Source organism: Columba livia, chromosome 27 (genome assembly GCF_036013475.1).
Source record: "Columba livia isolate bColLiv1 breed racing homer chromosome 27, bColLiv1.pat.W.v2, whole genome shotgun sequence".
Lineage (NCBI taxonomy): Eukaryota > Metazoa > Chordata > Aves > Columbiformes > Columbidae > Columba > Columba livia.
This window is the reverse complement of record NC_088628.1, coordinates 1068558-1082538: the sequence shown is the minus strand read 5'-3', so window position 1 is coordinate 1082538 and position 13981 is coordinate 1068558. Positions and strand designations below refer to the sequence as shown.

The window sequence follows — 13981 nt, the reverse complement described above, 5'->3', positions numbered from 1 at the left end:
CTTATTTTTGTTGCAAAGCCGCTTGTGCAAGTCGCCGCGCTGCGCCTCGTTGTGCCAATGGCCCGGTGTGCGGGGCTGTTTGGGCCGGGGTTGGTGTCTGAGATGCTGGGGCCGCGGGAACGGCCGCGGAGCTGTTCTTAAAACAGCTCCGTGTTGTTTCGTTTTCGAGCCGCAGCGCACATCATGGGACTTGTTGACAAGGAAAGGCCTCAGTGAGACAATTGGCGTCTTGAGCCAAAAGCTGCTGGAAGCTATTAGTGTATCCCAGCCAGAAAACTCATATTTGCACATATGGTTGTGTATCGGGGCTGGAAGGGGAGTTAGTACGGGGTCATCTGTTCCTCTGGAATCTTTGATCTTAATAATGTAGCATTATTCGACTTGTCGGACTGATTTTAAAAGAGCTTTAACTATTCATTATCTTGAGAAAGTCTCACTGAGCGTAATAAAGAGATTTTTACAGAGCACCTATTGTACTAAGCACGGTTTCCTTCCTCAAACATCCTTCCCCTCTCTCTGAGAAATCCAGCTATTCCTTGCTGAATTATTTGATATCACGGGGGGAAATTAGTCTGAGTTGTGGAGGGAGAGTCGATGATCCTGCTGGGGAATTGCGCCTGATCCCGGTGCTTCTGGTGTCACCAGTAAAGCTGTGGAACTGGTGGGGGTTGGAGCCATCAGATGTCATGGAGAGAGTAGATTTTGGTCAGTGTTGGAAGGAAATGTGTGTACTGAGCCCTGGGTGAACACTTGCCTGCTGTGGTGGGGCGCGGGACTCTTGCTTCTTTTGAAAATAATAAGCTATCTTTTCCTTTTTAGACCATCCATGATCAAATTTTACAGGAATATCGGAAAATTAAAAAGGTAAGTAACAATGGCTGGCCACAAAAAAAGGCTTTTGGGTGGGTTCCCCTAGTGACTGAAAGGGATGGGGACGTGCCAAGTGACAAACCCAGGCTCTGAAGCTTTCCAGCAGATCTTTGTTCAGCTCGAGCTCGGCCAAAAAACGATCCCTGCGTGGATCAGAGCGGGGTTGGAACTGTCCCTTGGATCCTGGGGAGCTTAAAATGTCTTAAATTGGCACCTTTATCCCCTCAAGTGACAGAGAAGTTGGTGTCTTAGCTGCACAGGCTGAGTGATTACAGCACGCTCCAGGTTGTGGGGTGTGCGGGTGTATTTGGGGTGATCTGGGTGCAGTTTCGAGCACGCGGTGCCCCGCGGGGCTGTGTGGGGCGCGCAGAATGTTTGACATGTCCGTGTGTACATGTAAAGGAGCAGCTGCTGGCTGGGGGGATTTATGTCTCTGCTGGATGAGGTGGAAGTGCTGGGGCACCCACACAACGGGCTAGAGTTGGGGTTTATTATTTAAACCTACGATCTGGCCCCGAGCTCTGCCGCCCCCGAGAGGTGAAGCAGCTTTTTGAACAATCCGCTGTGTGTTACGAGTTCATCTTCTGTTTCAAAGCTCCCAAACCTGCGCAGTTTGGTGCTGACACAAGGTGATGCTCATTGGAGGCCAGGGCTGACCCAGCTGTGCCTAGTTAGGCTGAGCTTTACTCCAGGTGCACTCGTTTCCCTGGGACCAATCTCATATTAACAAAAAGTCCTTTTATTCTCTTTTGTTCGACCAGAGTGGGTCCGTTTTTAATTCCTTGGCCGTGTATTTGCGCTCTGCGCTCCGGCAGCCTGGGCTGGGTTCAGCGTCGCTGTCGTCCCGTCACAACGTTGTCCCCTCCATCAGCCCCATGTCTCCATCTGTCACCAGCTCAAGGGGTCATTGTCACCTCCAGGCCAGGCTTGGGGACATCAACCTCTAGTGGTCTCCAGGATGGGGACGTTGCTCCATCCAACATCTCTAATGATCCATATGCCACCTCTGATGTCTCCTGGTCATAGGGACAATGTTGTCCCCATGAGTGGGGGACATCAGATGAAGACATGGGGACAACATTGTCACCTCCAGGCCAAGCTTGGGGACATCGACCTCTTGTGGTCTCCAGGATGGGGACGTTGCTCCGTCCAACACCTCTGATGATCCATATGCCACCCCTGATGTCCTCTGGTCATGGGGACAATGCTGTCCCTGTGTCTCCATCTGATGTCCCCTGGTCATGGGGACAGCATTGTCCCCTCCATCAGCCCCATGTCTCCATCTGTCACCAGCTCAAGGGGTCATTGTCACCTCCAGGCCAAGCTTAGGGACATCAACTTCTTGTGGTCTCCAGGGTAGGGACGTTGCTCCATCCAACATCTCTGATGATCCATTTCTTCTTCCATTTCTTCTCTTTGCAGACTAACCCCAATTACAGCCAGGAGAAGAACCGCTGCGAATACCTCCACAACAAACTGGCTCACATCAAAAAACTGATAGCAGAGTACGACCAACAGCAGTTCTAGCTGGAGCCGAGCGGACTGGGTAGGGAGGAAAAACAATTAAAACAAAAATCACCTGGACGTTACGTTCCCTTTTATACAACCAAATCCCCTTCAGAGACGAACGTTAATTCCTCGCGGTGGAAGAACTTGGGGATTATTTATGATGCCGACTGTGTCGTGTGAGCCGGGTGGCGAGCGCGGCCCTCTCAAGTTATAGCCTCTCTGAATGTCGGAATGTAACAAATAAGAGAAAAAAGACAAAAAAAAACAACCAACCAAACAAAAAAAGACTAAAACACACACAAAAAAATCTTGCTTATTTGAAGCCAGCGTTTGACACTTAAGGGAAAACTTACCTAACGCGAAACGAAGCTCCCAAAGGTTAAGAATCGGTAGTTTTTTCGTGGATTAAAGTTTGGCATGAAGTGTAATTGCCCCTGGCCCGGGTTACAAATTGTCCTTCAAATGGTGAGGAACTGGAATGCTGCTCGGTTACCTGCTCCGGCGCCTCCGACGCCCCCGTCCCCGCTCTGCTGCTTGGCCTCCCCTCGTCCCCGGTTGCTTTCCCGCAGGTGGTGGCAGGAGGGAATCGCCCCGCGGCGCTGCCGTGGCGCCTCCGTGGAGACACACGGTAAAGGAGAAGCAGAAAAAGACACAAAGCCCCGGTTTTGGTTTGGTTTGAGTCAAGGTTTGGCAGTGGCCTCTCCCGCACGCGCGGCCTCTCAGTCCTTCACACCGAGACCTGCCTGTCTTGTGACTTTTATAATTTTATATATATATAAACACCAGGGCAGCCAACTTTATTAATCACTAATGAGACTATGGTCTATTTTTGTATTTAAAAAGAGGTGGGGGGAAAAAAGAGCATCTTTTTCTAAAGCTGTGCCTCCCTTTTCCTTCAGGCCACGTGTTGCAGACCCTGTCCTGTCTCGTAACCGCAGTATTGCTGGGGGGACAGGCACCCAGAAAGGTCACTTTACTGACCCAGAGGAGCGGAGGGGAGGGGGATGTGATGCTTTTCTTCTGGTTTTGTGTTTTATTTTGGGGTTTTTTGTGTATTTCCAAAGCAGCAGCAGCAGCAAATGGTTCTCGGAACGGGCGCCCGAGCGTGAGAGGAGCGAGGTGCCGCTTTCCCATGCGGGTCTTTCCCCCCTTGTGCTTTATCTCGCCAGCTTCTCCAGCCTTTCTTCTTGATTCTTTTTCTGTCTTTAATTTGGACTCGAAGGGAACACGTTCAGAGTGTGGCCAGGGGGTGAGAATCACGCCAGAAAGCACAAAGGTGTCCTTTAACTCCGCTGTTTCTTTCTCTCCCCTTTCAACCCTGCCAGCCTGTGATTTGACTTCTCGCTTCCGCTATCCCAAGTAGCGGATTCCTTATTCCTCTCCGTGGCGTCTCCTCCCCCGAAGAGCCCCCCAAGGAGAGAATGGCACAGTTCAGGAGGGAAGGAGTTCTTACACAAGGAGGATTGTATTTTTTTTCCGCCCAACACAAAAAAAAAATGGGTCCATCTGCTGTATTTAAAATAATAATAATAATAATAATTCCATTCTGGCCAGCTTGGTTCTGCCGCGTCGTCTGGCCGGGGCCGCCGCTTCGCTCGGCGCTTCGTGTCGCATCGCTCGGGCCCGTCTCTTCTTGTCGAGAGCTCGGGGACGCGCCCCGGGGGTGGGCGATGGGGAACCGAAGGCGCCGGGGTGTCCGGAGGCGTTTGTCCCGTTTCCCGGTGGGTGCAGCCGGTCCCCGAGCGCCGTCCCAGCCCCTCGCGCTCCGTCCCCCGGCGGCTGTGCCGCGGGGCGGGTTCCTCACCAACCGGGGGCCACGCGTTTGTGGGGGCGAAAGCCGGATTTGGCGCAGGAGGAGCCCGGCGGCCGGGGGAGGCAGCGGCTGCGGAGCCGGGACGAGCCGATTCTTCCACGGAAACGCTTCTCCTGATCCTTCCTACTTCGAATCGGGGTATTTTTGTTGTTGTTGTTGCTTTGGGGAGGGAGGGGATAGAGACGGATCTCGATCTTTATACATCTGCTATAAGATATTTTTGCAAACAGAGTTGTATACAAAGATGTATTGTGTACATTTACATGTATATTCTGGAACTTCTAAAAATTTGAATATAAAAAAAAAAACTGAAAATATTTAATGAATATCCAAACTGTGAGACCCAATTAGCATTCAACAACCTTCTGCTTCACTTTTCTTTTGGACTGTGTTAAAGAACTGTAGTTGAATCTGCCTTTTTTTGTTGTTTTCCTTTAGAGATTATGAAGCTAGGCAAATTTTGTGCTTTTTGGGTTAATAGAAACCAGTTCTAGGTGATTAAGTATGATCTTAACTTATTGATACTGTGTTTTACTTTGTAATATTGTACTGTGGATAAAACTATATTGAGCCATGGAGTTGGAGTTTACAAAAAGAGCTTTTCACTTTGCCAAAATGTTACAATTTAAAGGCAGCATAGTCTTCAGCTTTCCTAATCTTTTTTCTTAAGAGCTAGTGTCTTTTTTTGTACACTAAAAAAAAAAGCTGAATGCTGATTTTGCAACATATAATAAATTCACTGTATTGGAAAACGAGCGAAGCAGCAGGTCGTACGGTTCTTTCCAGCGCGAGGAACGGAGCAGGAGTTGAGTCGGTCGAGGGGGTTCGAGTGGGGGCGGGACAGCAGGACCAGGTGCTGGGTGCGGGTTGCCCATTTCCGTCGCTTTTTTGCTCTTTGGAGAAGGAAAAGGTGTGAAAAGCGATGGAAGAGCAGAGACTGAGCGGACGCCCATCGGGGCATCGCGACCACGCTCTGCATCCTCTGCAAAGTCGGGCTCCGTGATCCCCGTGGGCCCTTCCACCTTGAGACACGGAGTACAGGTGATTGTATGTCGCCGATGTCCCCGCACGCGGCAGGGGGTTGCACTCGATGGGCTGCGAAGGTCCCAACCCAAACTGCTTGGTGATTCTCTTTGGGGAGGATTTTTCCGCTGGGATCAGCTGGGGGTTCCTGCCTCCAGTGCCAGTTTTTTGGGGGAAAAAGCTGCTTTTGAAGCGCTCGTCACTGGGGGCGGTCGGGAGGGTCCCAGGAGCACGACGACCCAGGTTGTGGTGGCGTTTGGTGACAACACGTGGGTCTGGAGCTCACGGCGGATCAGAAGGGGCTGAGCTGCGCTGGGTTTGGCGTCTGAGCTCGCTGGGTGAGTCACGGAGGGGCCGGCGATGCTGCTGCTCTCCCACCCCCGGCGCTGAGTCACCCAGCTGGGGACGCAAACAGCGGCTTCTGTCCCTTTGCTCTGGTCCTGGGGCTCCTCAGCATCCCTGGGGCAAGATAAACCGGGGGAGAAACATGTAACAGACACTAAACATCTTCTGTTTTCCTCCCGCGCTGCTTTGGGGTCCCCCCTCCAGCTGCAGGTGACAGTGACAGCTTCCCAGGTGCTGGCAGTAACTCTTGATCCACCCGAGTCCGTCTCCAGCATGCGGTGGATTCTACCTCCAAAATGGCAAAATACGCAGAAAGGGAAGATAACCCAGCAATCAAAGAATGTCTTACAAATGCCTTATTATATGTATTTTTAAGGTGGGGGGAACAAGGAGGGTTCTGCTCGCTCCTGCCTCGCCAGCGTCGACCTTGGAGTTGACACAACAGCGCGATGCTCCCACGGCCGAGGGTTCGCTCACACGGTCACGGAGCCAGAGACGGGTTGATGCTCACAAATCCCCAAATCCTCAGGTTTTTGCTTCCAAACGCCACCTCAGAGCCAAGCTGCACCCCTGAGCCCCCCCTTTGCCATCTTTAATTCCTCCCTTGTGTCAGCTGCACCCCCGGGGGGTTTGGCTGCTGAAGGGCTGGGGACGCGCGTGGGGACACTGGCGCGGGAAGGGTCCCCGTCCCCTCCTGTCCCAGCTTTCCTGGGGAAATTGTTCCCAACCGCTGGCAGCTCCGGGGTCACGCACTGAGCTCGTTAACTGGGAGCTGCCCCAGTGGAAATTTACTGGCTGGGTCGGCGGTGCCAGCGCCAGCCCGGCTCTGCCGCTGCCTCCTCATCCTCACCCAGCCGGGGCCGCCGGCCCTCCCCGGGGACAAGGAGCTATTTCAGGCCGTGTCCGTCTGTCCCTCCCGTGCAGGCTCAGGAGGGTCCCCGGGCTCTGATAATTCGGGTCATCCCGAGGAAAAGCGTCACTTTGCACCGGATCAAGTACAAGATGCCCTTAAATTGGGGTCACGCGGATGCAGGAGGGCAGAGGTGACCCCGTGGGGTCCTGGCTGTCCCGGGATGCTCAAAACGCAGCGAAAGCCCCTCGGGATTTTCCTGCGCACCCTTTACTCGTTTAGAGGAGGAAGCTCATTAGAATAATTTGTCCTTGACACGGTCTGATGGTGCTGGTCCCTCTTGCAGAGCAGCTGCTGCACGGCCGAGCACGACCATCCCGAATCGGCCGTTTGTCCCTTTCCCCGCGTGGGTCTGTCCTTGGGGACACGGCACCCAGAGGGTGACAGCGCAGGGACAGGGAGGACAAGGAGCTGTGAGCTAAGGAGGGGTCAGGAACAGGGAAAAAACCCAGTTGTGAACGGAGGAAAACGTGGCCGTGGGTGTTCGTGCTGCAGAAATCTGGGGTTGCTCGTGTTGGCCTTGACCTGCTGGGGGGCAAAGGAGGGTCCTGCCTGTGTCCCCCCACAACCAAGCCCTTCCCAGCGTCCCAAACTCACGCAGAATCCGGCCCTGAACCTGCTTAGAATGAACCGCGGGGGGAGTTTGTGTCGTGGTGGCAGCTCCTGGGGGGGGTTTGTGGCTGGGATGCCCGTTCTCGGGGGTGGAGGGGGGGTCTGCTGGAACGGCGTGGGCACCATCGCCGGGGGAGCGGGCCGGTCGCTATGGCTCTGCGGTTGCCCTGGCCCCCCGCCAGCCCCCCGGCAGCTGGGGAGCGAAGGCGCTTTGGGCGGGCGGCCCGGGCTCGCGGCCCATGAGCGCGTTGGGCGAGCGGGGGGGGAACGAGGGAGCCCCCGCTCATGCGGTGCCGAGCGTGGGAGGAGTGGGAAGGGAGTGGGGGAAGGAACAATGGTGGGAGTTATGGGAGGGGGGCAGAGAGAGAAAAAAAAAAGGAAAAGCAGTGGAAAAATACCAGTTCTGGGCCCCTGGCAGCGCCGCCCGGACCCTCCCCGCCCCAGGATTATTGTACAAAGAAATGTTATTTTTGTTTCAATAATTTGCTGAGGCACTGGCATTCCAGCGCGGGGCTCGTTTTGTCCTCCAGCCCGGCACCAAGGGATCATTGTTCCTCCATGGCCAAAGGGGCCGGACGCGGCCCCCCCGGCACCCCCGTGCCCACCGCCGCCTCTCCCCACCGCCGCCCCCCGCTCCCGGCAGGTGCCCCCGGCGTTGTCCCCGGTGGGTCCCGTCCCGCCGGCTGCCAGGAGGGCGGGTGGCGATGCCAACGTCCCCCGCGGAGCCGGGGCCGCGGGCGGGCGGTGGGTGGCGGTGCGCGGAGCCGAGCTGTCCTCGCCACGTCTGCGGGGAGCGAGGGTGGGGAAGGGGCCGGGACCCGCCCGGGCGTTGCTCCTGCTCCGGGGGCTCCTTTGAAGCGGGTCCTGCCCATTGAAAGGCGGCCGGAGCCGCGGGGGGTGGCGGAGCGGGGTGCCAGCCCCGGCCCCTCGCTGCTTTCTTCTCCCCGCTCCCATGGCTGAGATGTGGGGTGCAGCGGGGTGGGGGCTGCGGGGCAATGCGGGGTGCACACGGGGGGCTGCAGGCTGCCACTGCCACCACCTTTGGGGTGCCCATGCCAGGGGCTGCAGGGTGCCGGAGGCTCTGGGGTGCCAAGGTGGTTTTTGGGGTGCCCACACTGGGGGCTGCAGGATACTGGGGTGCAGATGCCAGAGGTTCTGGGGTGCTCATGTGGGGAGCTGCAGGGTGCTGGTGCCGTGACCTTTGGGGTGCCCGTGCCAGGGGCTGCAGGCTGCCAGCGGCTCTGGGGTGCCAGGGTGCTGGTGCCATGTTTTTTGGGGTGCCCGTGCCAGGGGCTGCAGGGTGCCAGGGCTGAGATGCTCATGCTGCCAGCAGCAGGGTGCCGGGGACTTTGGGGTGCTGAGGGCTCTGGGATGCTGGTGCCCTTGGCTGCGGGACACCGGTGCAAGGATGCCCACGCCGGCGGCTTTGGGGTGCCAGGGGCTCCGGGGTGCTGGTGGCTTTGCGGTGCCGGGGACCGCAGGACAGCGGTGCCGGGATGCCGGTGGCGGGGCGGGTCTGGCAGCACCGTGGGAGCAGCGCCGCGGGCCGGTGCCCGTGGGCCGGTGCCCGTGGGAAGGCGCAGGGTGCAGGAAGCCGCTGGCTGGGGACACTCAATGGCCGGAAGGCGGCGGCGGGACCCCCCGGTCCCGTCCCGGGCCCCGGGCCCGGCGCCACTTCCCCTTCCCGGGTCAGCGGCCGCTCCCGCCGCCTTCACCTCCCGGACCCCCCCGGGAAGAGCCGCCGGCGGGACCCGGGGCCGCCCCGCACCTGCCGCGGGACAACGGGGAGCGCGCGGGGGGGCGCGGGGGCGGCGGGGCACGTGCGGGCGGGGGCGGTTGGGGTGGGCGGGGCCGGCAAGGGGGGCGGGTCCTGGGAGCCGATTAAGCGGCGGGAGCCGGGGCGGCCGCGGCCACGATCGCATCATCCCCCGCGGGGCAGCACCGGCACCGGCAGCGGCTCCAGCGCGGCCCGGTGAGTGTCCGGTGAGTCGTGTCCAGTTATTGCCCGGTGGGGGTGTCCGGTGGGGGTGTCCGGTGGGGGTGTCCGGTGGGTGTCCGGTGGGTGCCCGCGGGGAAGGCAGGGGCGGTCCGGATGGGATTTGGTCCTTGGGGAGCGGGGCCGCCCCCGAGATCGTGTGGCTCCGGACACGGCGGGGTCAGCGCTTGTCCCCGTGTCCCCTCTGTCACCCCAGCGTGCAGGGCCATCCCGTGTCCCCGTGTCCCCTGCATGCTCTGCCACCTCAGACCTCTGGGACAGCCCTGTCCCCGTGTCCCCTGTGCCCTTTGCCACCCCAGGGTGCAGGGACAGCCCTTATCCCATATCCCTTGTGCCACTCCGGGGAGCGGGGACAGCCCGTGTCACCAGGTCCCCCACATCCTCTGTCGCCCCAGGGTGTAGGGCAGCCCCGTCCCCAAATCCCCTGCACCGCTTGTCCCCCACGTGTCCCCCTCTGCCACCCTGGGGTACAGGGGCACCCCATGTCCCCTGGGTACATCCCTTGTCCCCTATGCCTTGCCACCTCCGGGGAGGGGACAGCAGGGACAGTCCCGTAGCAGGACGGGGACCCTGCACCCTCCTGGCTCGCTGGGCTCTCAGTAAGTTCCCGAGCTCGGGGAGGGGTCCAGGGCGATCACCCCCCCGTGGGAAGGGGACACGGTGGCCGCCCCACCGCCGCCCCACCGCTGCCACCGCGCTGGGAGGCCGCGGGGCACGGAGCCAGCGGTCCCCACCGGCGGCACAGCCTGGCAGCGAGCGGCGGCCGGCAGGGCGGGGGGCCGGGGGCCCGGCGTGCCAGGCCTGCGGGGCTGACACCCATTTCCTTCTATTCCAGCTCCGGGAACAATGGCAGAGACATTCCTTGTGGAGAGCCCCGACGTCACGTACAGCAAGGACTTCATCGAGGCCAAGTACACGTACAGCACCGTGCACGTCTGCACCGAGAACGGCGTCACCAAGGTGGGGATGAGGGGCTGGCGGGGGGGGCTCGGCGCCGGTTCTGCTCGTCCCCACGTGTCCCCTCTTCTCTGTCACCCTTGCGGCTCTGCAGGTGCGGCCGTGCTCCACCCGCTTCACCTTCCGGACGGGGCGGCAGGTCCCTCGCCTGGGGGTGATGCTGGTGGGCTGGGGGGGCAACAACGGGACGACGGTGACGGCGGCCGTGCTGGCCAACAAGCTGGGGTTGTCCTGGATGACCAAGACGGGGCGCAAGGTGGGTGTCCCATGGTGGGGATGGTGACACAGAGCTCGGCTGCTCCCTTCTCCACCTGGATCCTGCACCCCAGTTTTACCCTGCTCCTATGGAGGTGATCTGCAACTCCAGCCCCCTGTTTTGGGGGAGCTGGGGACCCTCTTGTGCTGGTGGCTTCATCCTCACGTTCTCCATGGCAGAAAGCCAACTACTATGGGTCCCTGCTCCAAGCCTCCACTGTCTGCCTGGGCACCGGCCCCACTGGTGATGTCTACGTGCCTTTCCGAGACCTGTTGCCCATGGTGCACCCCAACGACATCGTCTTTGATGGTAGGTCAGACTCCGGGGGGACCTGGCGCTGGCATGGGGGGACCCTGAGTGGTTGGTCACCCTGTGTCCCCAGGCTGGGACATCTCCTCGCTGAACCTGGCCGAGGCCATGCGGCGGGCGGAGGTGCTGGACTGGCCGCTGCAGGAGCAGCTCTGGCCCTACCTGGAGAAGATGAAGCCCCGACCCTCCATCTACATCCCCGAGTTCATTGCCGCCAACCAGGAGGAGCGAGCAGACAACGTCCTGCGCGGGTCCATGGCTGAGCAGGTCCTGGCGGGGTGGTGATGCTGGAGGGGGGACACAGGTAATGAGGGGGACGCCAGCGCGCTGATGTGTCCCCTTTGGGTGGCATCCCAGGTGCAGCAGATCCGCAGGGACATCCGGGACTTCAAGGAGACCAGCGGGGTGGACAAAGTCATCGTCCTCTGGACGGCCAACACGGAGCGCTTCTGCGATGTCACACCAGGGCTCAACGACACCGCCGACAACCTGCTGCGGGCCATCGAGGTCAGGGGACAGGGGAGGGGAGCGGGGATGGCGACATGGCCACCCTGGTGGTGCTGAGCCTCCCTGTGTCCCCACAGCAAGGCCTGGAGGTGTCCCCGTCCACGCTCTTCGCGGTGGCCAGCATCCTGGAGGGCTGCGCCTACATCAACGGCTCCCCCCAAAACACCTTCGTGCCGGGGGCTGTGGAACTGGCCACCCAGCGCCGCGTCTTCATCTGCGGCGACGACTTCAAGTCGGGTCAGACCAAGCTCAAGTCGGTGCTGGTGGACTTCTTGGTGGGCGCCGGACTCAAGGTATGTGGGGACAGGGTGGCCCAAGGTGGGGGACCTGCCTGTGACATGGGGTGACCTGTCTGCACCCCCCACCCAGACAACATCCATCGTGAGCTACAACCACCTGGGGAACAATGACGGGAAGAACCTCTCGGCCCCACAGCAGTTTCGCTCCAAGGAGATCTCCAAGAGCAACGTGGTGGACGACACGGTCCAGGCCAACCCCATCCTCTACGGCCCCGAGGACAAGCCTGACCACTGCGTGAGTTGGGGGCCAGGTTGGGGACATGCAATGACAACGGGACGGGGGGACAGGGTGGTGACGAGGGGTCGCTTGGCAGGTGGTGATCAAGTACGTGCCCTACGTGGGGGACAGCAAGCGCGCGCTGGATGAGTACACGTCGGAGATCATGATGGGCGGCACCAACACCATCGTCATCCACAACACGTGTGAGGTGCGTGGGTGTCCCCGGGGGGGGGGGGTGGCACATCCCTGGTGGGTCACTCACCCCCGTGTGCCCCTCGCAGGACTCGCTGCTGGCCAGCCCCATCATCCTGGACCTGGCCATCCTGACCGAGCTGTGCCAGCGCATCAGCTTCTGTACTGAGGGGGACCCCGAGTTCCAGGGCTTCCACAGCGTCCTCTCCATCGTCGCCTTCCTCTGCAAGGCCCCGCTGGTCCCCGAGGGCACCCCCGTGGTCAACGCGCTGTTCCGCCAGCGCAGCTGCATCGAGAACATCCTCAGGTACCGCGGAGGGGGATCCTGGCCCTGGGGGGTCACCTCCCACCCGCCCCCTGCCCCTGCTTGTGGAGGTGTCCCTGTGCTTGACAGGCACGGGCCAGTGGGTCCCAGTGCCCAACACCAGTGGGTCCCGGTGCCCATAGGTGCCCAACACCAGTGGGTCCCAGTGCCTGTGGGTGCCCTGTGCCCACGGGTGCCCAGCACCAGAGGGTCCCAGTGCCAAACACCACTGGGTCCCAGTGCCCAACACCAGTGGGTCCCAGTGCCCATAGGTGCCCAACACCAGTAGGTCCCAGTGCCCAACATCAGTAGCTTCCAGTACCCATGGGTGCCCCACAACAGTGGGTCCCAGTACCTCTGGGTGCCCAATACTGTTGGGTACTGGTGCTTGGTGCCTGTGCCACCAGCACGTCCAGTGCCCATCACCAGTGGGTCCCAGTGCCTGTGGGTGCCCAGCACCAGTAGATCCTGGTGCCCAGTACTGGTGGGTACTGGTGCTTGGTGCCTGTGCCACCAGTGTGTCCCAGTGCATGGGCTTCCCAGTGGGTCCCAGTGCCCAGGGGACTCCCCAACACCAGTGGGTCCCAGTGCCTGATACATGGGGCTCCCAGTGAGTCCCAGTATCACATGCATGGTGTTCCCCATGTGTCCCAGTGTCTCCCAGCACACAGGGTGCCCAGTTCCATCCCCAGTGCTGGGGTGCCCACCCCTCACCCCCTCTTTTTTCCTCCCCCCACCCAGGGCCTGTCTGGGGCTGCCCCCCCAGAACCACATGCTGCTGGAGCACAAGATGCAGCGGCCGGTCCCCAACCCCAAGCGCTTCTGTCCAGGGGGGGCCGCCTGCCCTCTCGCCCCCAAAAAGACACCGGAGGCCACCCAGCTCAACGGGCACCCCAGCCCCAGCGCCCCCCCCCGGCCGGGCCCCCCCCTGCACGTCGACGGGGCCGACTAAGGGCGGGCACCTGTTTGTATTTCATAGCAGCTTTTTAGGGGGTGGTGGGGGTGGATTTAGGGGCTGGGGGGGGGACACACCCGCGACCCGTGTCCCCCCCGCCCCCCAGCACTTGGGTGCCCCCGGCTCCGAACTCGAAACTGTGAAGCTTTGTACCCGCAAATAAACCCAGAACACACCACGTGCTCCCCCCGTCTCGCCTGGTTCCTTGTGCCCCCCCCCCCCAGCCCCGGGTGAAGCGAGAGCCGAACGCCGGCGCCTTCTGAAAAAAATCAACTTACATTTATTGATGGGGGGACGGGAGGGGGGGATTTTTTGTTGTTTTTGGGAGAGTTTTTAAATTTTTTTTCTTTTTTTTTCTCTTTTTTTTTTTTTCTTTTTTTCTTTTTTTTTGGGGGGGGTCCCGCGTTTGGTTTGAGAAGCAACAAGGGCTCTAAAGGGACTAGAAAGGAGGGGGTCCCTACACAGAACGACTATGGGGGCTGTACAGGGTTTGGGGAGGGGGGGGGGGGGGGGTGCGCCGCGGTGGTTTGGGCGGGTGGGGGGGGGTGGGGGTGCTGAGGTCCTTTCTGTTATAAAAGAGGAAAAAACAAAAAAGAAAGAAAAACACACAAAAAATTCCTTCATATTAAAGTTTTACAAGTGGTCCCTATTGGGGGGGGGGCAGGGGGGGGGCCCGGTCTGGCGCTCGGGGAGGGGGGGCCGGGGATCACAGTGCTGGCTGAGCACACAGACGGGGCGGGGGGGCCGGGAACCCCCCGCGGCTGGGGGGGCTGCTCTCTGCACTGGGGCCTGCCCTATACAGCGGGGGGGGAGTGCTCCACGGGGGGGTATGGCTTGGGCCCCCCTCCCCAGCACAACCTGGGGTGCCCCTGGCTTTGGGGGGGCTGTGCTGGCAGGACAGCCC

The 13981-nt window shown here is 60.2% G+C and overlaps 2 protein-coding genes across 5 annotated transcripts in view; both read left to right on the top strand.

Moving 5' to 3' along the window:
• The window catches only part of ELL (elongation factor for RNA polymerase II), a 48670-nt gene extending 43723 nt beyond the window's left edge, over nucleotides 1–4947 (top strand). For both annotated transcript variants that reach the window (XM_065042525.1, XM_065042526.1), the window contains exons 11-12: nucleotides 820–864; nucleotides 2293–4947. In XM_065042525.1, coding sequence (XP_064898597.1) covers nucleotides 820–864; nucleotides 2293–2397 — 150 coding nt within the window. In that variant the 3' untranslated portion in view covers nucleotides 2398–4947. The remainder of the gene's footprint in view (nucleotides 1–819; nucleotides 865–2292) is intronic.
• Nucleotides 4948–8900: 3953 nt separating this feature from the next.
• On the top strand, nucleotides 8901–13260 carry ISYNA1 (inositol-3-phosphate synthase 1). Of its 3 annotated transcripts, none has more exons than XM_065042495.1 (11): nucleotides 8901–9054; nucleotides 9914–10038; nucleotides 10130–10291; nucleotides 10471–10600; nucleotides 10674–10867; nucleotides 10958–11107; nucleotides 11185–11400; nucleotides 11477–11641; nucleotides 11721–11834; nucleotides 11908–12125; nucleotides 12864–13260. In XM_065042495.1, the coding sequence occupies exons 2-11, from the start codon at nucleotides 9925–9927 to the stop codon at nucleotides 13072–13074; spliced, it is 1674 nt and encodes a 557-aa protein (XP_064898567.1). In that variant the 5' UTR covers nucleotides 8901–9054; nucleotides 9914–9924; the 3' UTR covers nucleotides 13075–13260. The 3 variants fall into 3 exon arrangements, with proteins under 3 accessions (XP_064898567.1, XP_064898569.1, XP_064898566.1); XM_065042497.1 differs by having other exon boundaries at nucleotides 8912–9065; XM_065042494.1 differs by lacking the exon at nucleotides 8901–9054 and adding an exon at nucleotides 9111–9129.
• Nucleotides 13261–13981: the final 721 nt, after the last annotated feature.